The sequence below is a fragment of the Podarcis raffonei genome, chromosome 3 (assembly GCF_027172205.1).
Source record: "Podarcis raffonei isolate rPodRaf1 chromosome 3, rPodRaf1.pri, whole genome shotgun sequence".
NCBI lineage: Eukaryota > Metazoa > Chordata > Lepidosauria > Squamata > Lacertidae > Podarcis > Podarcis raffonei.
The window spans coordinates 78,768,530-78,790,791 of NC_070604.1; the positions used below are offsets into that span (position 1 = coordinate 78,768,530).

A 22,262-nucleotide genomic window follows, 5' to 3' on the forward strand; every position below is an offset into this window, starting at 1 on the left:
TATACTAATCGACTCATCGGGCAGTGGGTTGAAAATTGACAAGCATATACACTACAATAATCCATTTTTTAAATATTTCTATTTACTGATGTGCTTATGCCTCACCACCACTACTGCATGCAGACACTTTTGTGCCATCCTGCTTAAGGAAAATCATAACCTACAAAGTGCCTGCTTTATAAAAGGTTGAGCTGTACACTGAAAGCTTCAAATACCACTATCAATTTAAAAAAATAAATAAATTACAAGTCCCATGAGCAAAAAAAAAGCAAGAGTTATGACTTGTCTACTCATTTCACAAATTTATAAGAAATCTGGAACCAGGGGAATACAGCAGCAGCAACTGCTGTGATTCAGTAGTAATATTTTTAAATTTTGCAGATCATAGGCAATGCTGCCAACATGCTCCTCCTCTCCTGACTCAGGCAAGCAGACTACAAAACAATGAGTGAAAATAAGCAGCAAATGTGACTTTAAGATGACAGCCAGCCAAAAACCAATACAGATTCGTGTGTACAAGTTGCCAGAACAAATAAGTCCACAGGGTTCCATTATTCTTACATCATGGTAACCTTATTTAATGGTTTACCATGAGTGTGACAATCTCGCCCGCTTTGTTCTTTCCTGCTACTATACTGGAGAAAGAAACACGATCACTGGCTTAGTGTTAACGTTTGAACTGGAGACTGTGGGTTTTTCTCCTTCAAACAGATGATGATCAATAGCCAAGGTTTGTACTTGGCTTGCTGATAGTGGTTTGGAGTGAAACAAACCACAATGCCCAGTACAGACATAATGCTAATACTGTACAGGAATTGTGGTCCATTTTTCCATGCACTGAAGGGGAGGAGCAGAGATCAGAACAATCATGGTAAACTCTTAACTATGTTTTACCATGACATGTGAACTGGACCACTGTATTTAAAGATTCACCATCAAATAATGATTCAGCCACCAGAGCTGGAAAACTACTATGCCTGCTGAGTCCACACACATGTGAATGCTGCTGGAACGTAAACCAAGATGTATCTGAGAAAACCATGGGTGCATCACATGAAATTAAGTTCAGACTTACCTTCATCCTTGCTTTCACTGTCATCAGGATTGCTTTCACTGTCTGCATCATAGCCTTCTTCTTCAGCAAAAAATGTAAAGCCACAGCACTGGGATTCTTCAGCTTCTTCAGATATATCACCAGCCTGAGGTGCAGGTTCCTTTTCAGACTGCTGGATCTGTGACATGCATATTTTATATGTTTAAGCTCATCCATTAAAAACATGCAGAAGATTCTGGGCTTCATAGAATATTTGACCACAGTCAAGCATTTTCAAATAGACAAGATTTGACACATCCATTACTTCAATTGTTATGGATTCTAGCTGTTCTGTCATTTTGGCACTTGGAATACTGTTTAACTGTTGTGCAGAGTGTAGAAGTTACATACAAGAGCAGAAAGAACAAGACGGACCATGAAGTTATCCAAAGAAGTTCCAATAAAACTGCATTCAGCAAATAAACTAGATACACAAAACCCAAAATGTCTTCATGTTCAAGTCCACATAGACATCCTGGCCCACAACTTATGAAGCTCCCTCACTTGCCCACTTTCTTGCAGTCAACAGAAGGCAGACCTTCCAGCTGTCCTCAAGTTCTGCTTTTCAGAACTTCCAAAAAAAATTAGGGGAGTGGGAAGAAGAAGAAGAAGAAGAAGAAGAAGAAGAAGAAGAAGAAGAAGAAGAAGAAGAAGAAGAAGAAGAAGTTGAGAGTTGATTCTCTCCAGACAGATTCAGGGCAATTTAAAACCACAACAATAGAAGCTCAGCTATAATGCACACCACAGATTAGGAAAGATAGCACCAAGTTCAAGAAGATGTCAGCATGGCTAATGAGCAGAGACAAGGAATCTATTTAAGACAATGAGGCTTCCTTCAGAAAATGGATGCCTTGTGCCCAAATGAGAAAAGGAACAGAAGAAAAAGGAAAAGAAACTTGCACAAAAAAGGTGACTGGAGTAACTTCCCTTTGAGGAAAGATTACAATATTTGCGGCTTTTCTATTTACAAAAAAAAGGTGAGTAAGGGGGGACATGGTGAAGGTGTCTATAATAACGCACGTTGTAGAGAAAGTGGGTAAAGAGATATTTTACTTCCTCACTCATACCCAGGGCCATCAAATGAAGATGAAGGTTGGAAGATTCAAGATAAATAGCACATAGCTAAACTACGAAATTATGTAGTGATGGTTACCAGCTTACGATTACTTTAAAGGGGGATTTGTAAAATTCACAGAAGATACGGCTCCAAGCCATGATGGCTATGGGCCACCTCCAGCATCAGAATGCCAATGGTGGGGGACAACAGCAATACCCCTTGTCTCCTGCATGTGAGCTTCCTATTACCGCCTTCTTAATCATTGTGGGAAAGCAATATGCTGGACTTGATAGGCCTTTGTCCTGATTGAGCAGGGCTGTTCTTATGTTAGTCCCTATATTTTCCATGCCCAGAGGTTTGATACAGGAGAAGGCAACTCCTTTAGTCTTATGCCCTTCAAGTCATTCCTTCGCTATGCCCTATGAGAGATTTTTCTAATTCTGACCCATCTGCTATCTGAACTTTTTGTAAATAGCCTACTGTTTCTGATGACTGATGGTACAAATATAACACTTATTAATGTTCCGTAACATATCATGAGAACATAAATTAGGCTATCAGACAAACAAGCAGGCAATACAAAACATGCATTTTTATCTAATTATACCTTTTCTTTCTTCTCTTCAGAATGATCAAGATCAGCAAAATAGGTTCCCAAAGCAACTCGAAGCAAAGAATCAAATAAAGGCTTCACCAAGTCAGTCTCCATTATTCTTGATTTTGTAAGATGGTCCCGCATTTCAAGTAATATATCTTCCGCACACACATTCTACATTCAAGTAGGGGAGAAATATGCTTACAAGCTTGTCCTGGTTAAATAAAATGGTACTAAAAGCAATTATAGTTTCTTCACTATTTAAATTCCTGGCCTTCTCACAATTGCCAACATCACAACATCAAGAACTAAGCATATTTGCTTTGAGGGTCTTCTTTGTTTTGTTTGTACAACCAAGCAGTATATAAATTTTATGAAATTAATAAATAATGTGCTTTTTTGCATGTTATACATGGTGTATAGATCACTATGATTTCCTCTGAACATTTCTAATTTCTCGGTAGATTTCACACAATATACATTTGGTTAATAATAATAATAATAATAATAATAATAATAATAATAGCAATAAATTTATTATTTCTACCCTGCCCATCTGACTGGGTTGCCCCAGTCACTCTGGGTAGCTTCCAGCATATACAGGGTGAGTCTTTTAAAAGAGGCCCAGTGGAACATGTGTATTCTGTATCCACGGGGCCTCTTTTAAAGGACTCACTCTGTATAAATACATAGTAAAACATTATACATGGTTCGAAAACCTAAATGAAAAACACACCCAATTACAACACTCAAGCCTTAAAAGTGGCAAGATAATACAAAACAAGAAGAAATGTGTCATGTGAATAAGTCTCAATGCACCTAATCTTTAGATCAGTCTCACTACATTTCCTCAGGCTGAACATTGTGTCCAGATCTCTCTATGGAGATGCGTTTCACACTTTATGCCCAATTACCATATTTTTTGCCCTATAGGACGCACTTTTCCCCTCCAAAAATGAAGGGGAAATGTGTGTGCGTCCTATGGGGCAAATGCAGGCTTTCGCTGAAGCCTGGAGAGCGAGAGGGGTCAGTGTGCACTGACCCCTCTCGCTCTCCAGGCTTCAGGAAGCTATCCGCAAGCCTTGGGAGCCCGCCGGAGTTCCCGCTGGTCTCCCAAGGCTTCTGAAGAGCTGCCTGCATCCCGAAGCCCACGCTCCGGGCTTCGGGCAGATATCCGTAAACCTGGGGAGACCGGCGCGACTTCCCGTCGGGCTCCCTAGGCTTGCGGATAGCAGCCTGTTCTGGGGGCTGGGGTCAGGGGAAGCTCGGGCTTCCCCCGCCCCAGCCCCGCGCCTGGGGGGGGAATAATTTTTCCCCTTTATCCCCCCCCCAAAAAAACTAGGTGCGCCCTATGGGCCGGTGCGCCTTATGGGGCGAAAAATACTGTACTTTATTCTTATTCCTGCAACAGCTTGTTTTCCTTCAATGGAACCATCCGCTGTGTACCATTTAAAATTTTGCAATTTGACTAAATTTAATTGGAAGTTCAGCTTGCCATCTAGAAAGTAAGATGCGACTTTAAAATCCAGAACAGTAGTTGTTTTCATTCCTACCTCTAAAACGGTTTTTAAATGACAATATGAATGTAATTATTTCATGGCAGGTTACCTGGGGAAGAGACTCCATTTCTGACTTCTGCTGGAAATTATTTGCACTGTGTAAACAAATAGCTAGCAGAGCTTCCAAGAGTCTTATACCCTGGAGGGACCACTCGTTTTCCTGCATGAAAGCTCTTTTCAACGTTGCAGTGCCATCAGCTGAATTTTGTTCCACTCTTGAATGGTCACAGGAAGGGCATTCAGGTTGTCCTACACCGTCAAGATTTTCGTCAAGACTATCCTGATCTGACTGCCCTCTCTCATTACTCATTTCAACAGGCTTCTCCTGCTCGCCTTGTTCCTTGGCTCCTTTTTTGGCAAGTTTCTGAATAATCATGGCTATCAATTTATGACATACTTCAAAGCCACCAAGTCTATGGAATTGTCTTTGGAAAACTGAGCTGCACAAATAGATCCAGCGGCACATCGACCAAATGTCTGCTGCCCTATGGATATGTTCCAAAGAAGGCAAAGAGAGACTTTCTGGTGACAGACATGGGAGCCTGTGGCTCAAAGGTTCACTAGCTGTGCTGTCATAACCTGAAGTATCCTCAGAATCATTAGTGGAATCTCGATCAGCCTCTGCTTCCTTACTCACACATAAGAAAGCAACACAGAGAAATATGTTTATCATGTTGACGTGAACATCTTGACTGACTGATTTCTTCTTCTTTGGATAGACTTCTTTGAGCCCAGCATAAAATTTGGTCAGGCTTTGAGGCACATCTGAAGCTACTTGCTGCCTATGAACCAAAGCACCTAATTCTAACGCAGACTTCTTTTGCTCATTGTCTAAGACATCTAAGTCTGGAATCACTTGGTCCGCCTGCTGGTCTCCAAGGCAAAATATTAATGTTTCAAACACTTTCAAAGAATAACTTCTTACAGAGTCCAAGTAATGCAGTTCAGTCATTTGATTTATTCCATTGCAGCTTATGAACAACTCTCTTACTATTCTGTGGAAAAAAGCAGAAAACCAATTAGATAGAAAAGGAACCCAAAAAATTAGCATACTGTGGGTTGTATCCGATTGTGTACCTCTTCCAGGGGCAGCTGGTACTGAGGGTCAGTGCCACACACCTGACCTCCTGTCAGCGAACATGATTCTATGATTATTGTGCTTACTGAGAAGGAGGGTGTCAGGGAAGAAAGTGTAGGGAGGTAAGTGCCAATCCAGCAGTCCCACCACTGTTCCTTCACCAAATTCCCTGCTGCCCTGCCTTTCTGTGAGTCTCTGATCAAGCCCAATTCCCCAACAATTAAGAAAATTAACATACCTGGATTTAAACAGCGCAGGCAGAGTCTGCAAATAGATTTGAAGCACTTCCTGAGGCAAACTCCATTTGTGGTAGCTGCCTGCCTGGCTGATGGCTGTAGTAACGCCTAGTTGTTGAGAGTTATGAGCCAATTCAACACCTCTCTGGAGCACTGGGCTGAATATATAATTGTACAGTTTCCACTGAATGACTTCGTTGCCTTTCTGAATCAAATTGCAAACATGGCTGGCTATCTGCATGCAGCGCAGTTTGTCGTCCTCTTCAAAAACAAGGCTTTGGTAGGCCTCCAAGGCATCCCACTTCAACAACATGTCTTCAGACCCTCTGCTAGGCAAAATTCCTTGAAACCTATAGGGAGTTGAAGAACTTGATGGGGAAACGTCAGTGGCATTCCCATGCAAGACATCATCCAGTTCAGCAAGCTGATCACAGTCAATGGTACAAATGTTGCAGGAGGCCTGCGTGAGTTTTTGAGAGACCTGCGCTCCTCCCAGTTGGTCCAATATAAATTTATTAAGGATGCTTAATATATGTGGCTGAAAGTTTTTCAATACTTGTGATCTGAAAGAATGAAGCAAGGGGGTGATTACAGACCTGGGGTCCATGCAACAACATATACCCACATTATGGACACCGGACAAGATCTGAAAACATGTGCTGTTAAGTGAAACCAGTTCCAGCAGCCGCAAACACTGGTGAGCACAGACAGCGACGCAACAGCACCGGTCAGGATAATGAACTTCCCCATCCAGCGTTTCTTCAAATGGGTTCTTGGAGACTTGGTTTTTAAAAGTAGAAACCGGGAGCCCTGAGAGGTCTCTGTGGTGATGCATGAAGTGAGAGTACTCACATCGCCTGTGCCGCTTTCTGGTGCACACAGACTGATGAAGTTGCTCCGACTTCACTTTTTTGATGGTGCTGATTATTTTCATGATGCTGTTAATGAGGGCTGAGAGGTATTCCGATGCTTCTGATTTTATCTCGGTTTCCCTGGCCACCAGCCATTCCATCTGCAGCACAGTGGTTTCAAACAGTCTGAATCCCTGATGCTGTATGAACTCATGAGCAAGATCCATTGCCTGACTGAAATAAATTGGATTGGAGGCAGCACTCTGAAGGCAGCAGATCAGGATCTGCAGAACTCCTTCTATAAACTCCGGCAAAAGAAGGGCTCTGTGGCGGTATCTTGAGACGGCGAGGCTGCCATGAATTCCCTTCTGTAAAGCTCCCTTTTGCCCAGAAGCAAAAGGCTCGCATGTTTTTTCCAGCAAACATTTAGTTTTTAAAGCTGCTCTAAGCAAATCAATTAGATTTTTTCTTAAGTTGCCAGGCATGGTCTCAGCGTTGTTGACATCCACAGCCATCAGGTGCAAGACTGTCCTAAAGAGCATCCTCTGAGCCAGGGCAACTGATTCCTCTGCCCAGCTTGAGGAAACGGCTTCATTTTCAGCAGTACTGCTTGCACTGTAGCAGTCTCCAAGTTTGGACAAAAGTTCCGTTAGTGTGCACACCACATTTGCTGCCAGCGCCGACTTGTGATTCACAGAAATATCAAACTTGCATATTTTTTCGAGCAACGATAGTAAGACATGACACAAGTCAAAGGGAGAATTGTCCTGGCAGCTGACAGGTGGTGAAGCTGGCTCCTCTGAAGTCTCAGAACTGATTTTTTTCACTGGAATAACCTGCTCAGAGTCACCTAGATGCTCCCTACTGAGATTACAACTCTGGACTTCTCCAGTTTCTAGAAAGCTGCCTTTCCCTGTAATGTATTGTTCCTTAGGTGGGTTTGTTAGAAAAGGCTGCAGGACTTGGGACCTCCTGTGCTTCATAATCACAGCCGTCTTCTCATCTGAATTGCCTTCTGAATCAGAGGTGGATAGCTGGGATTTCCTTGCATCCCTCACAGAATAGCGATGAGTAGTTTTGCGCTGCCGTCTACTTTTCCGGGAGCTTAATTTTACAGACACCTGGGCAGACAGATGAGGGTTTTCTTCTAGATCTTCTTTTTCCTGAGTAGATTTGAGAGAACCTGGAGTTGCCTCTTTGGTCAAGCATATATCAACACAGAAGGGCAGATTAAAATCTGTCGGGAGTCAAAAATTACAGTTAGATGATTTCAACTATGGAGCCTCAGAGCCAGTCTAAACATGAGCCAGGAGTATAAAGTTATACATGCAAGTCTTGGGCTCATACAGCCTCAGCAACTACACCAAGAATCTTTAAGATAAACTGAGGCCTACATAGATAAGCAGGTCCCAGTTATGTTTGTGCACCATTACCTAGGTCCTACACAAAGTGGAGAGGATGTACGGAACTCACTCCCAATACACCATTATACAATTGTACTCTCACATTTGATACGTATACATGCAAATATTTTCAGGTCCTTGAATGTTCTATGCTAGAGATGCTCCCTGAATCAGTGCCCTAGTTGCAGTGCAGCTAAGTTACTTAAGTCCACTTAATTGATTCCAATGTATTGTAAGCAGAATTCCACTTGTGCAGCAGAATTATCCTTCCTCTCCTATGCAGCACCCTATACTCCTATTCAGATCTGCTTTGTAGGGGATATCCAAACCCTCCAGAACAGATTCAGGGCAATGCAGAGGGAAGGAGAAGACCCGCTGCTCTGTTCTGCTCTTACATGGACGTCACTGGATACAACCCATTGATTTCAACTGATCTACTCTGTGACATCGCTCATAAGAGTCTGCAGTTGTACACACAAAATCTGCAGAAAAATAATGCTATTTATGTGCATAGAAAAATAAACAACTAAGATTTTACCACTTTGCATATGAGATATGGGAAATTCAGAGCAGTTTCCCATTTAAGCATCCTGTCAGTGCAGGGATTTTTGCTTGCACAATGGGGCATTTCCCACCCCCTCTCCTCCTACTGTGCATTCCACAAACCTGGCTCCAGGGGGTTGGGAGAACCTGCAAAACTTATTTAGGGAGTGTGCAGGAGGAGGAGAGGGGAAGGAAATCCTTGCACTCACAGAATGTTCACGTAGCGCCATGTTGGCTACAACCAACATTATCTTATCTTGAACATTATCTTGAATAATGAAGAGGCATTTCTTCATGTGTGTAAAGAACATGTACCTAATGCCTTTTCTTCTTGTACAGGTATTTTCCATACTAGTGGCAGAAGTGAGAGGAGGAGAGTAAGGAGGTCTTCGCGACAGGTCAGTTCCTGTTTAGGAAACAAAGGCTTGCTTATATTCTGTATCTTTACGGAAAGATAGAAACTGTTATCCACCACAGATTCAAAACATTTGGTTTAAAGCTTCTTTGCTTTCATTTTAATACCTTTCCCAAAGCCTCCAACATTTATTTCTGTAGTGTGACACACCAACAGCACGATTTAAGTTTTAAATTCAGCCAAGTGAGAGTCAGGCTTAAAAGGCCGCAAACCAATCTAAAGGCATGTAGGTATTTAGCATATCCTTGTAATAAAACTTTCCAAGCTGAAATAATTCCTTGCTCCTAGAAGAGTATTATTCAACGAAAAAAACAAATCACTTCTGCTGGTTTGGAGCAGCCTGGCATGAGGCAAGAAGCAATTAAAATGCTGGTTTTTATAACTTAACTGCCCATGGTAAAATAAATTCATTTAGAAAGTTAAACTAGCATTTCATCTATACACATGCCAAAACCAACAGTGTAACTGAAGGTCTGACATTTTTTTAAAAAACAGCTACTTTGCCACTTTGAAATGCAAGGTGGGTTTCAAGCCAAATCTATTACAGTTGTTATGAAAAAGAATTACCTGATCAAGTATGGAATTAAGTTTAGTAAGCAAAATGAATCCATGACCTTGGATAAGGTATTGCCCCAGTGCGGCTATGTGTGTTTTTTCCTCTTCCTCCTCCCTGGCCTCCACCCTTTGGTCCACTGCATTGCAAAGTTGGCTGACATCTGACAAAAATTCACGTGCCAGTGAGTTACTATCACTGCTCATGTCTGAGCTGTATATTTAAAAGAGAGAGAGAAAGAGAGAGAACGTTAAAGAAATAACTAGCTTTCAGGAGCTGAAACAACACAATTACCACTTTTTGAGGCCACTTAAATCAACCCAGTTTTACTGGATGACTCCATACTTAATTTCCAAGAAATTACATTTTATTTGCTACTGATACACTGCCTTGTTCTCTGAAATTTTCTAATAATGTGATCTGCCATTGATATGCAGTTGTCGTAATGATTGCCCCCAAAATCCAAGACTCACCAGAGATTAAACTTCCTCTCTCATTTATGATATTTTGTGAAGTGTTAAATAGGTCAATTATTGGTATGCCCTCCTGCAGCAAACCTGCAAAACAAAACAAAGCAAAAATACAGAAAGTTAAAACAAAATGCCTAAGCTCTAAATCTCACTTCAGCCATCTTTCTACCACCTGCATCTGTGTACAGAAGCAAGCAGCACCCAGTGATAGCAAGAATGCTCAGAGCTAGCAGACAGAAAGTTCATCAGAAAGCAATGCAATGTTAAAAGAAAGAAAAGTTAAATGTGATCTTAGACCAGTGAGAAGGAGTTCTTAACTTTCCCAGTGCAATTCCTCCTTGTCATATTTCTTCCCCTTCCATCTCTTGCAAAGTGTTACGGCTGTGGTCATAGGCGTGCACAGCACATTTCATTAGAGTGTGCATTTCAATGAAGGAAGAAGGGGAAAATAAAACAAACAAATAAGGAAGAGGTAAAGATGCAAAATGATTAAAAAGAAAACAATCACAAGAGTGGCCAAGAAGTCCAAACAGGTAACTTTTCCAACAGAGAAAAGACCCATGCCAAGCTAACCAGAGGCATGGAACTGCAAATCTGGAAGGCCAGGGGTGGGGTGACTCCTTCTCCTCACTTGCACATCACAAGAGAAGCCCCTCATCCCCACAGATCTCCCTCCACCAAAGGTGGCCAGCAGGCTTCAGATGGAGAAAGAGCCTTGAGACAGAGACAGATGTGGACAGAAGGAAAAGTCTGGAATGGATCTGGAGCTTCTGCCAGCCAAAGAGGGAGTCCCTCCTCACTTACTGTCATAGCTGGAGCCAATCACCCTACCACCACTTCCAGAGAAAGACACAGGCAGAAGTTGATCCATTCCAGAGCCACTCCAGCCTTTATATTCTGCCTTTGCCTGTCTGCTTCCCTCGACCCCCCCCCCCACCTTTAATGTCTTTTTAAACATTAGGCTGTGCCTGGACACCTCCCTCCCCCCAATGGATGTGGCTGAAAGCTTAACTCAGAAAATACCCAGAAAATTCATGAGATTGATAGCTAGTGGCCAATATATCTAAACCATAATTTAGATTATCACAAATAAAGTTTGATACCCTGGTTTATTTTAACTAGCTCGAGTAAAAATAGGCTACAGTTTGGCAGGAAACATGCAACCCTGAGGTTAGCAACAGTTCTTTTGCAATCATCTGGACTTTAGATGATTACCTGAAACAGGCTAATGTGTTTGAAGCTCTACATCATAACACCCAAAGCCAAGCACTTTTCAGATCCATCAACAATAGGCAAGTTAGGCAAATGTTTAACTGTCCCCTGCTGAACTCAATAAGTCTTGGATGTACATATTACTAAAACAACATGAGAGCTACTTCTCCCCAGCTCCAAGACATTACTATTATGGCATGAGAAGCATGGAAACCTGTGCATGGGGCCAATCACATCAATTCTTCCTACCAAATAACCACTAATCTGGGAGAGGCGGGCAATCGAGAAGGAAGAAACAAACCAATTTGCTGCACTCTAGACCGCCATACATAATTGCAACAACAGCAAAGGAAGACACCATAGCAAAACAACGATCCACCGGAAATGCTTTTTCCTAACCATAAAACATTAATGATTGCTTGACTCCCAAAGGAGTACAGATTTACCATTTTAACATGTTTTAACATGTTTTTTTTTCTTCTGCATCTTCATAAGTTAAACGATGGAATATGTGGTTCTAACCAAGCACACACCTCACAGATACTTGCTGACAGAAGAAGAATGGCTCCCCCCCCCAACCCTTTCCTACATTCTGGGAAAACAAAGTACAGAGGCGTTACTGAATATTCACCCTGATTTCTTTGCACAATGATTGCATCAAGATTAGATTACATATGGACTTCACTGAGCATTAGTTCAGATTTCTTTTTAGGGTGGTTGTAAGAAAATGAACATCCATCCTGATTTGCTTGCAGGATGTTTGCACATCTTCCCATTAGTCATTTGTTCATCCCACGCTTTTCAATGCATGTCCCCTTAGCTTTCCAAACCAGGAGAAGTCCTGGCGGGTGGGTGTGCGTAGGTGTTTAAGTAGATTTCTAGTGCTACGATGACAAGAGTGCTTGCATGACCAACTGCTAATCTTCAAAGGGGCTCAAATATATGGTGAGTTCATCTGCCGGGAAGCGTTTCAGCAGAAGAACACATTTCAAGCCACACACAAACACTTTAATGCACCCAAGTCTGACTGAGAAGTATGAGAACAATGCAGCACATATGGCTGATTATACTCAGACCTAGTGCTATCACCATACAGAGGCCCAAATACAAGGTTGGGGATGGGTATAAGAATAGATGGCAGTGGGTTGCTTAGTAAATACCAGGAATGCATATTCCCCGATTCTGGTCTGCCAAGAAATCCTAAGACAATGTAAACACTGTCTTCTCCACACTAAAGCATTACTGTATTTTAAAAGGAAGCTATAAAGGTTTATGCTTTATTTATTTAACACAGAGTGATCCTTCAGCTGGCTCTGCTTGCCTTACTGTCATTTTAAAAATATGATGGGATACAGGGTCTGGCTCCAACAAGGATTTCAATAGCTGGTTTATGCTCAGCATTCTTTTGAAGGGGAAAGAAGTCTATTCTAAGATCTCCAGGATGGTGGCTCACAAGTCAGAAATATAAACAAGCTGCTAATATCCAACATTACACAGTTTACACACCCAAAGTTAATCAAATCACATTAGCCCATGGCAGCAGAAGGCCCACTCGACTTCCATTCAGTTACTTCTTGCAGCAACCTCTTGGGAAAATACAAGGATCAACCCATTTTGAGGGAAAGTTTTTCCCAAATTGGAACCTTCCGCAAATTTATTCATTCATTGAACTGCATCTACTATTCCTCACAGTTTTCACTTGCCTTTCAGTGCAGGGAGCCATTTATTGCCACGTAAAGGATAGCTTGGGGGAAGAGTGAGGCATAAATAACCATAAACCATAGGTTATTTTAAACTTTAAACCATAGGTTTAAAATATACTTTAGTCTATAATTTTAACTTTTCAAGCCAAGTAACATTTGAATCAGACTGTGGAGAGAGAGAAAGAGGGCCTGCCCATGGAGCTGTGCATTAACCGACCACAAGAGCAACATGAAATTAAGTTATGCCCTATGAAGGAGGGAGGGTGGAAGAGAGAGACAAGGCAGACTAGGTGAGGTGGCTCACAACTCAAAAATATACATGACTACTGCTATCCAACATTATACTACTACTATCCAACACCTGAAGATAATAAAAGGAAAGTGTTTATTTGTATTTTACACAGGTTTAAAAATACAGCAGCCTGCAGCAAGTTTTTTCCATCTACTCCAACATTTCAAAGCAGAACCCATAAAGCAACATTGCTTCCTCCCCAAAGTCCTTTGAAGGGGGAAAATATAATAAAATGAAGTTTTAGATCAAAGAGAACTATAACGTTTTCATGACTCTTCTTGCCCAGTAGCATCCTTTCAAATACCTTTCAGCCCACCTCTGATCGAATTTGTGGAATTATGCCACATGAAGACAGACAGCCTATTAAGCAGTTAGATGTCTATCCAGTTAAGCTTATATAGCATATGTCAAACATATTATTTTAGGCTCCATCAGAATATTAGCAGAGTGCCACCAATAGATTTCAAAGCAAAGATCTCCTTCAATACTGTATTGGCCCGAATATAAGCCGCACCTGAATATAAGCCGGGGGGGGGAATATACCCGAATATAAGCCGCTCCCTTAAAATTCTGCATGCACTCACACCCATTCCGTTTTACTGTATGTCTGTTTCAGCAGCAATATCATAAAAGTCAATTTTTGTAAGGTCGTGAATTTAAACAGCACTTTAACTTTTTACGGTCAAAATTTGGGGGGAAAAGTGAGGCTTCTATTCAGACCAATACAGTACATGCAGCCAAATGTGTTCTGCATCAGTGAACATTTTCTAAATAAGTCACACTGAAGTAATCTAAACATGATTAAAGGCACAGGAAGATATTAAGGCAGCTCATCTGGACACCAGCCAGTTACAGTCCATTTCTTAGCCCATTCTGGACAGAAAAAGGCTACCCTGTACTAAAAAGCAATAAAGGGAAATCTACCAAATAAGTATTGCTACTTCTATTATTGCTCAAAACAACCCTTAACAACCCTTAACCCCCATCTCCCCTGCTTCAAGGGCTCTCACACAGACAACACACTTGTTTTATTAGGATTATTATTAGTTACTTGAACCTGTTTCACAAGATTGAGTCTCAGCCGAAAAAATAACCCTTAAGGATGCAACATATCAGTCCTCTGAGACATGTGAAACCTATATAGGATTTAACTCCATAACAATTCATAATATACCCAATCACAGTCACTTCCTCTGTACCAAGTATAACACCCCTGAGATTATAAAAGGTCACTAATACATTCCCCATAACCACAATGAAATGAGAGATTTGAATCGCATCTATAACCTCTTGTATCTCACCAAGAGAAACTTGTAACAGTGTAAAACTTGTAATAGTACTTGCCACTTTTTCTTGCGACCCAAATAGTGTGCAAGCAAATCCTCCAAAATTTATCAAAATAGTACAGAGAACTGTTTGGCTATGTTCCTTTCAATAAACAGAACAAAAAGCAGCAAACCAAATCATTCAATGCAACTCAACTATAATGGGTCCTAACTACATGTAACTAGGAACAATCTGAAATTGGGTTTGCCCCGATCACATTTTTCCCAGGGGAATTTGGAGTTTGGTTCTTAAAATAAGAGAAGTATATAGAAAGTGGAAGTTGAGACTTTGCTGCAGCTTTTTGCCAAGACACTTTTCTTCAGCTAGGAAAGACATCCAAGAACCTAGCTTGGACTGGCAGAGGACAGTGACTTTGGAAAAGAGACTGTGGGGAGCTCACCTCAACACAAGGCGAGGCTAAGCATCTACCCATGTGCCCCTTTTGCTTGGGCCACTAGCCCTCTTTATATGTGAATACAGATAACCCAGGCTTAACCAAAAAGGCTTGCAAGCTATCATGTAGTTTCTGTAGAACTCAGGCTTTGTATGCATGAGGTGCCACTTTAATCCCTGGAATTTTTGTTAAAGGGCTGCAGGTAGCAAGGATGGGGGGGTGAATCTAGAGAGCTGCTGCAGTGAGGGAAGCAATACTGGGCTAAATGGACCAATGGTCTGAGTCAGTATAGGGCAGCTCTGAGATGTTCTGAAGAGGTGGCACCTTCATTCATTGCCACATGACGTGTTTATTAGCACTGGATACTATAGGTTTGTATTGGGCATATGTATATAATTATATGCTAAACAATGAATTCAATTTTGTATAATCCTCAGTATGCTTTTTAAAACAAAATTTAATAACATTGGACAAGATAGAAACAGCTATGAATGAACATTCATCAGCTTAAGAAGACAAAGCCATCATACCAACGCTACGGAAATCTCAAGTTTAGTTTTCACACTCCTAAAAATAATCTCAGTGCAGCCTTTCATTAGAAAATGATGTCCTAATACAGTTATGACAAAACTGCTATATTAGCCTCAGAGGTGGACATAGCCCTATTTGTACCTCATGTTATATTGTGGTTAAGTCCAGGGATGGGAAACCTGTGGCCCTCCAGATGGAGCTCCACCACAGCCCCTGCCAGGATGGCCAATGGTCAGGGATGGTGGGAGTTGTAGTCCAGCAACCACAGGTTCCCCATCCCTGGTTTACTGCTAATGTTGACATCCAAATATGTGACTGAATGCCTCTTCCCATATAAACCTGGCCAGGTGAGAACCGCAGGGGGAAGACCTGCTGGCAAGTTCATGGGGTTCCAGTGCATGAGAAGGCATTTTCTGTGATGGTCCCCATATTGTGGATTGCTCTCTCCTGCAAAGTGCATCTGGCCAGCCACACATTTTGACCTCGGGTAAAAGCACATACAATGTACTTGCTATAAGTGATGAGGTGAGAGGTTACTTCTTTCATATCCTTATGTAGCTCACCTACCTTCTGCAAGAGGAAATTGGGAGTTTGCATGTACCAAACAAACTATATACAACTTTCAGTTGCACATTTGTGTTTCTCCCTTGTACATTCAACATCAGTAGTTGCTTATTTTGATACCTGACTTCCAGTACCTACAGCAAAAGTTATTTGACTTGAAACACTAGCATTCCTCCCCCCACCCCATTTAAATATCTTCTTTTTATCATTTACTGTATGGTGGGGCTACTTCAGCGTGTTTTATTTAATTGTTTGCTACATAATGAAATGTACTTCCATTTCATAATTCCTACTAGGCAAAACAGACTCAAATAAAACTTTCTGACAGTAAGAGCTGTTCAACAACGGAACAGATTCCCTCAGGAGGTTGTGGACTCTCCTTTGGAGAGTCTTAAGCAGAGGTTGGCTGGCCATCTGTCATGGATGCTTTAGCTGAGATTCCTGCATTGCAAGGGGTTGGACTAGATGACCCATGGTGTACCTTCCAAGCCTATCATTCTATAAATAAAATGCTACACAGTACTGCGCATTGCCTTTCTACACATGCTATTTAAAGTGTATTTTGACCTTTTCTGTTAAACTGCATTCTGCAACAACTTTAACTTCCAAGTTAGAATCTAGATTTAAAGATCTTTCCAGATTTAAATAGACTAGGATGTAATGGAAACTCCTGAGGTTAGCTTAAAAGTAGCCTTTGAGCTGGTTGTTCAAAGATCTCTACCCAAGATTCTGCAAAAACACTGTGATGGGAAGAATAAACTAGAAACACTAACTTCAGCTTAATAGGAGGGGAAATCCATTAACAGTTTATAACGCAAACATTAGGAGGCTTCCCTTTTTTTCCAGCTTAGCTTGTCTGCAGTACAATTAACAATAAAGCAGAATCCTCATCTTTCTCATCCACCATCACTGAGAAGCTAGTTGCCTTTGATGGGACTTAACCAACCAGGGGCCCTTTACCTTTTACATGTGCTAGAACTATAAAGGTACATGTGCTAGAACTCATTAAGGTAAAAATTATGAATATAACAGAACTATCATTACAGGACTTTGAGTAGTCAAACTTACAGTTCATCTTTTGAACAATCCCATTAAAGTTATCCAAGAAAAATTTTACTGTAGAAAGCTGCTAATGTGATTTCAACACTTTATTATAGCCTGTGAGTAGAGACATGTATACTTTTTCATATGCATAACACCTCTATAACAAATAATACATTATGAGAATGTGGTTTCTAGAAGAGACAGCAGTAGGTAATAGGTGCAGAAGAACACATTAAATTTGTATGATGGAAAAGACTGCAATTTAAAACAGCTTGTCAATAGCTTGTAAATTACTGCACAACACAGGAGAAAATTAAACAACAGGGCTTGCCAGTGTGACGCTTTATCAGTTCAAATAATCTCAAAATACTGGATGTGTCTCTTATACAACACCAGATATAATCAAGGTGATCATATGCCTTAATTATTCAAAATCCAGGTTAAAAACAAACTCAAATGTCTGAGGCAGCATGATGCAGGAGATAAAATGTTGGGCTTCGGCCTAAGAAAATAGCTTAGAATCCCTACTCAGCCTTACACAAGTCACTACCTTTCAACCTAACCTACCTCACGAAGTTATGATAAAAATAAGACACCCTCGTAGTTCAAATGTGTTGAGTCTGGCCCCAGAGCTCAGCATACAAGTTTTGTAAGATTAAGGTCCCATAGGTTTCCTGCAGCAAGCACCACCTTAACCTGCAGCAGACTGAATCAAACTTGGGTCTGAGGAGGCAAGTGTCAGCCCGCACCAATTCATTGCAGGCAACTGGCCCCTGCTCATACTGGACTGACAGGGCTGACAGACAATCGTGTAGTGCTGAAGACTAGACTTCAAAGCTGAGTATGAGGCTCCCATGGTCCTAATCCCTACTATTTTCTTTGACCTGTCTGTGGCAGAAAGCCAAAGCAAATTTACCCAGTAGGAACCACTAGTTCACACTGAACTGGTGTGGGGGGGGTGTCTTCCTAAGTGCCTGAGGAGACCAAAGTAAAAATGTAGCATGGAGGCTAAGAAAAATGACAGTGACAATAAAAAAACACACACATTTTTGAGCAGTTGTCCAAAAATAAAAGCTCAAGAAACAGCTGCATTTCTGACAAAAGGCTTCCAGTGAAGCTTGTTTACTATCCTGAAGTCCTCTCCCACACTTGGTAGCTGGATTCTGCTGCCTGGTTAATGAGACTCATGCACTGTTTCCCCTCTGCACGCAACTTGGGCGCTGCTAAGCCTAATTACTATCAGTGCCGTCCCTCCAGCTCCCGCCGCCTGATGCCGAGAGACAGACGCGGGGGAGTTGATGCCAGCCTAGAGTATCAGCCGCCTAGAAAGGACCCTGTATCTCAAGGCTAGTAATGTACCAGAGAGACAGCAGCGACCACAGGATCAAGAGGTGGAGGGTTGGGGCGTTGGGGCGGGAGAGAAACTCCTTCTACGTAAATGCAAACGCGATCGATGCGGTACGTCGTCCATGCAAAAATTCAAAAGCCCCAAAACGAAAGTTACCACTGGCCACATCGAAACATGCCCTCAGCCACAAAGCAAACCTATTGTCCGAAGAGATGCATTAAAATAGAAGAGAACCCATCAGATACCTGGCGGCCAGGACTTTTTTTAAGGAAGGAAAAAGAGAAGCTCTTGACTAAGATAAGCAACATTTGGCAACCTTGCACGGCCCGCCCCCCCCCGTCCATTGCAACAGCCAGACTGGAGTATCCCTGCAATGAAGGAAGGGTGCATGTGTGTGTGTTTTGGGGGGAATTGCCATCCCCCCACTAAGTCATGGGCTGTGCCCCCCCCCCGCAGTAAGCGCACCAGTGGAGAGGGTGAAGGGGAAGGGTGCGGGTAGAGAGTAAAGCGCTGCCTTGAAACAAAGCGATCGGAGAGCGGGCAGGGAAGGAGAAGGAAGCGTGGCGGCGGCGGCGGAGCAGCCACCCCTGCCCGTGCCACCAGCTACATTCGCGGGTGCCTCCCCCTCCCCTTCCCCTCCTCGCTGGGCCCCGCACAGCCGCCGCAGCTGCTTCGGAGCACCTGCACTTCCTTCTCAAGCCTTACCTGTTCTTGCCGCCTCGCCCAGCCCGGCCTTCCGCCAGCCCCGCTCTTAGCCCGTTGGCGGCGGCAGCGTCCGAGCACTGCTGCCCATGGCAAGAGAGCAATCCTGCCGCCTCCAGCCCTCCCTTCCTTGGCACTTCAAGTCGCCAAGGAAACCCGAGAGCCCGCCCCCTCCAGCCGCTGCTGCTGCAGAAGAAGCAACGCGAACCCAAAACCACCGATTAAGCCGCGCAGGCTCACTCCGCAAACCAGTCCCCGGGATTTTTTTTTAATCACGTGCAACCCAAGGACCAATGGGAACAGCAGCTCCGAACCTTGACCTGTGTGAAGGGAAACCCTTTTATTATGCAGCAGTAGCTGGAAATCTGCGTTCTGTCATCTCGCGCTGCTCCGAGCGCTAATCTCCGGGCTCCAGCTTTTGATTTCTGCGTTCCTGGTGTCTTTTCTTCTTCTGACCCAATTGCACCGGCATGGCTTCCTCCCCTTACAAGCCATTATGTACCTGCATCCTTCTCGCTTAACTTCAGTACTGCTCGTCTATATCTTTCTTTCCCCTCCTGAAGTGGAATGAAGTGAACTCTAGTTCAGAAGAACTTGTTTCATTTATTATTATTATTAGTAGTAGTAGTAGTGTGTTAGGCACCACATGGTTCTTTGTTGTTCTTGCTGCACAGAATAACATGGCTGTAGCAGTTTGAAAGCACATCAAAGTGCAAGTAGATAAATAGGTACCACTCCGGCGGGAAGGTAAATGGTGTTTCCGTGCGCTGCTCTGGTTCGCCAGAAGCGGCTTAGTCATGCTGGCTGCATGACCCGGAAGCTGTACACCGGCTCCCTCAGCCAATAAAGCGAGATGAGCGCTGCAACCCCAGAGTTGGCCACAACTGGACCTAATGGTCAGGGTCCCTTTACCTTTACCTCTCTGGAAGTTGTTTCCTTGTTTTTGACCAGAACAACCGATTACTGATTACTGTGAACAAATAGTGACCATTCAATATTCATTCGTTCGTTCCACTCCTTTCCTCTGCTACTTCCTGTTTTTTACATCTCTAGTCTCATTACAGTTGCATTTCCCTGGACCTGCCTGAAAGCCCCCGTTCCTTATTGGCAGTTCTTGTTTGCAAATGAACTAGCATCCTCTAGAATGCTTTAGAATCTAAACTTAGGACTTGTTTTGATTATACAGGGTCTAACCAGAGTCACTAATGTGTACTGCATTCACATTGTGAAGGCAGCTAGTTGGGAGGCCTTACTTAGTGACTGGTGATGGTGTACAGACAGGAGTGTCAGCACTTCCCTTTAGGAAACCTGGGAAACCTGACAGCAATAAACCGGTAGCTGTTCATCCCCATAAACAATCTCATAGTGCTTTATTATTGGGCACCAGCAAGGTAAGGAATGACCAAGATTCACATGGTGACAGGTGTGGTATAGAACAGGTCTGTACAGTGCACTTGTCATAAGAATTTATATTCCATTGTGAGTTTCCTATACTCTTAAGCAGCTATCTGACTCATGTGGTAAACTCATCATGTGAGTTGGGGCATCACACAAAAACTTATGCTACCCTACCAGGAGTAAGGTTCATCGACATGTGGAGAAGCTCACATGGGTCTCACATCGACTGCTACTAAACAGTGGGAAACGTGTCATAATGTGTGTGTGAATCTTGTTGATGAACATAGCATGGAAGGTTGGTGGTTCGAATCCCTGTGACGGGGTGAGCTCCCGTTGCTCAGTCCCAGCTTCTGCCAACCTAGCAGTTTGAAAGCATAACAGTGCAAGTAGATAAATAGGTACCGCTGCAGTGGGAAGGTAAACGGTGTTTCCACACATTCTGGCACTCGTCATGGTCCTCCATGTGCCAGTAGCGGTTTAGTCATGCTGGTCACATTACCCAGAAAGCTGTTTGTGGACAAACACCGGCTCCCTTGGCCTGAAAGCAAGATGAGTGCCGCAACCCCATAGTCACTTTTGACTGGACTTAACCATCCAGGGGTCCTTTGCCTTTTTTACCTTTACCTATGCAATCCCACTGAAAACAATGAAACTTACTTCTAAATTGATCTATATAGGATTGCACTTTCTTATTAATTTGTTAATGTTTTATTATTGTAGTGTAAACAATACACTTTTTGCCCCAAAAGAGGCAAATTAACGAGCTCAATTTGTATTACTGTAATATAAATTCAAGGATGATTCAGTAGCAACTCTTATGAGTTTTATCATGTGACTACGTATTAGAATGAGCCGTGTTTTTGCCTTTGTCTGTCATGTTGCCTATCCACAAGCATTCATTTACATACATGTGTGTAATGGTGAAGCAGCAGAGTTTAGAAATCACTTTTGAACTAAAAAGAAAGTTGCCTTGTTGCACAAAAAATTATTTGTTTATATTATATATTTTTGCATTTATATCCTGTTTGTAAATCTACCAGACATGTTGTGCATTTTTTTTCTCAGAGCCCCCAAACCTTGCTTTTCTTCAATGAGGTTTTGGTAATTCCCATGACATTTTATACTTAGCTTGCTCAGCATCTAACCAGGTGACAGGACAAAAGAAATTCTGGAAAGTACACCCTTTTGATTAGATGGACTGAGGGATGACCAAGGATGTGACCTTGGTAGTTCTGCCCCAACTGCGGGACATTCTTCCCAGGTCTCAGCATTTGTTGCCTACTCTTATATGAGTTGTGGCATCAACTGAAAAGAGGTTTATTTGCCCAGAATATTGTTCTGTTTTTATCCGCTGACTGCTTTTTGTGTGTGTATTTATTGCTGTTTATTCCCTTTGTTTTACTAGATATAGTTAGTATTTCTAATTTGTAAACTATATTAGAAATCATTTTCATAGAAAGACAGAATAAAAATGTATTAAATGAATAATTAAATTAGTGAGATGAAATGAAATGAAAATTGCTTATTATTAAATGTGCATGATAAATGGGTCACAAATGCAAACTTATGTCACCAACTGCTTTGGAAATCAATATAGTCCTGCAAAGGGTAGCATTTGTACTAGCAGTTTCTTCACTGTGTGTAAAAACGAGTAGGTTTTGTCACTCCACAGAATACAGATAAAGCTCTCTTTAAACAGATAGACATGATCTTATGAAGGTCAAATGACGCAAACTAGTCCCTTTAACATTAATAGAGTTTTAACTCTGACTTCAATGGGAACTGGATTGCAAACAAAGTATCCACCTATAGAATCTCTACAGATAAGGTAACAAACAATTAAATAGCTTTAGGAAGATGTGCATCATTTTGCAAATTTGCAGTTGTTGAAAAAG

General features: G+C 42.2%; 1 protein-coding gene across 9 annotated transcripts in view; it reads right to left on the minus strand.

Moving 5' to 3' along the window:
• LYST (lysosomal trafficking regulator) overlaps nt 1-19,195 on the minus strand; it is a 77,188-nt gene extending 57,993 nt beyond the window's left edge. For 4 of the 9 annotated variants that reach the window (XM_053382557.1, XM_053382553.1, XM_053382556.1 and 1 more), the window contains exons 1-8: nt 18,973-19,192; nt 9,857-9,940; nt 9,398-9,596; nt 8,731-8,821; nt 5,621-7,706; nt 4,354-5,299; nt 2,758-2,919; nt 1,076-1,232 (exon numbers count right to left, since the gene is read on the minus strand). In XM_053382557.1, the coding sequence (XP_053238532.1) occupies nt 1,076-1,232; nt 2,758-2,919; nt 4,354-5,299; nt 5,621-7,706; nt 8,731-8,821; nt 9,398-9,589 (3,634 nt within the window). In that variant the 5' untranslated portion in view covers nt 9,590-9,596; nt 9,857-9,940; nt 18,973-19,192. Of the gene's footprint in view, nt 1-1,075; nt 1,233-2,757; nt 2,920-4,353; nt 5,300-5,620; nt 7,707-8,730; nt 8,822-9,397; nt 9,597-9,856; nt 9,941-18,972 lie in introns of those variants that run through there. The other 5 variants (XM_053382555.1, XM_053382554.1, XM_053382560.1 and 2 more) reach the window with 4 other exon arrangements.
• Nucleotides 19,196-22,262: the final 3,067 nt, after the last annotated feature.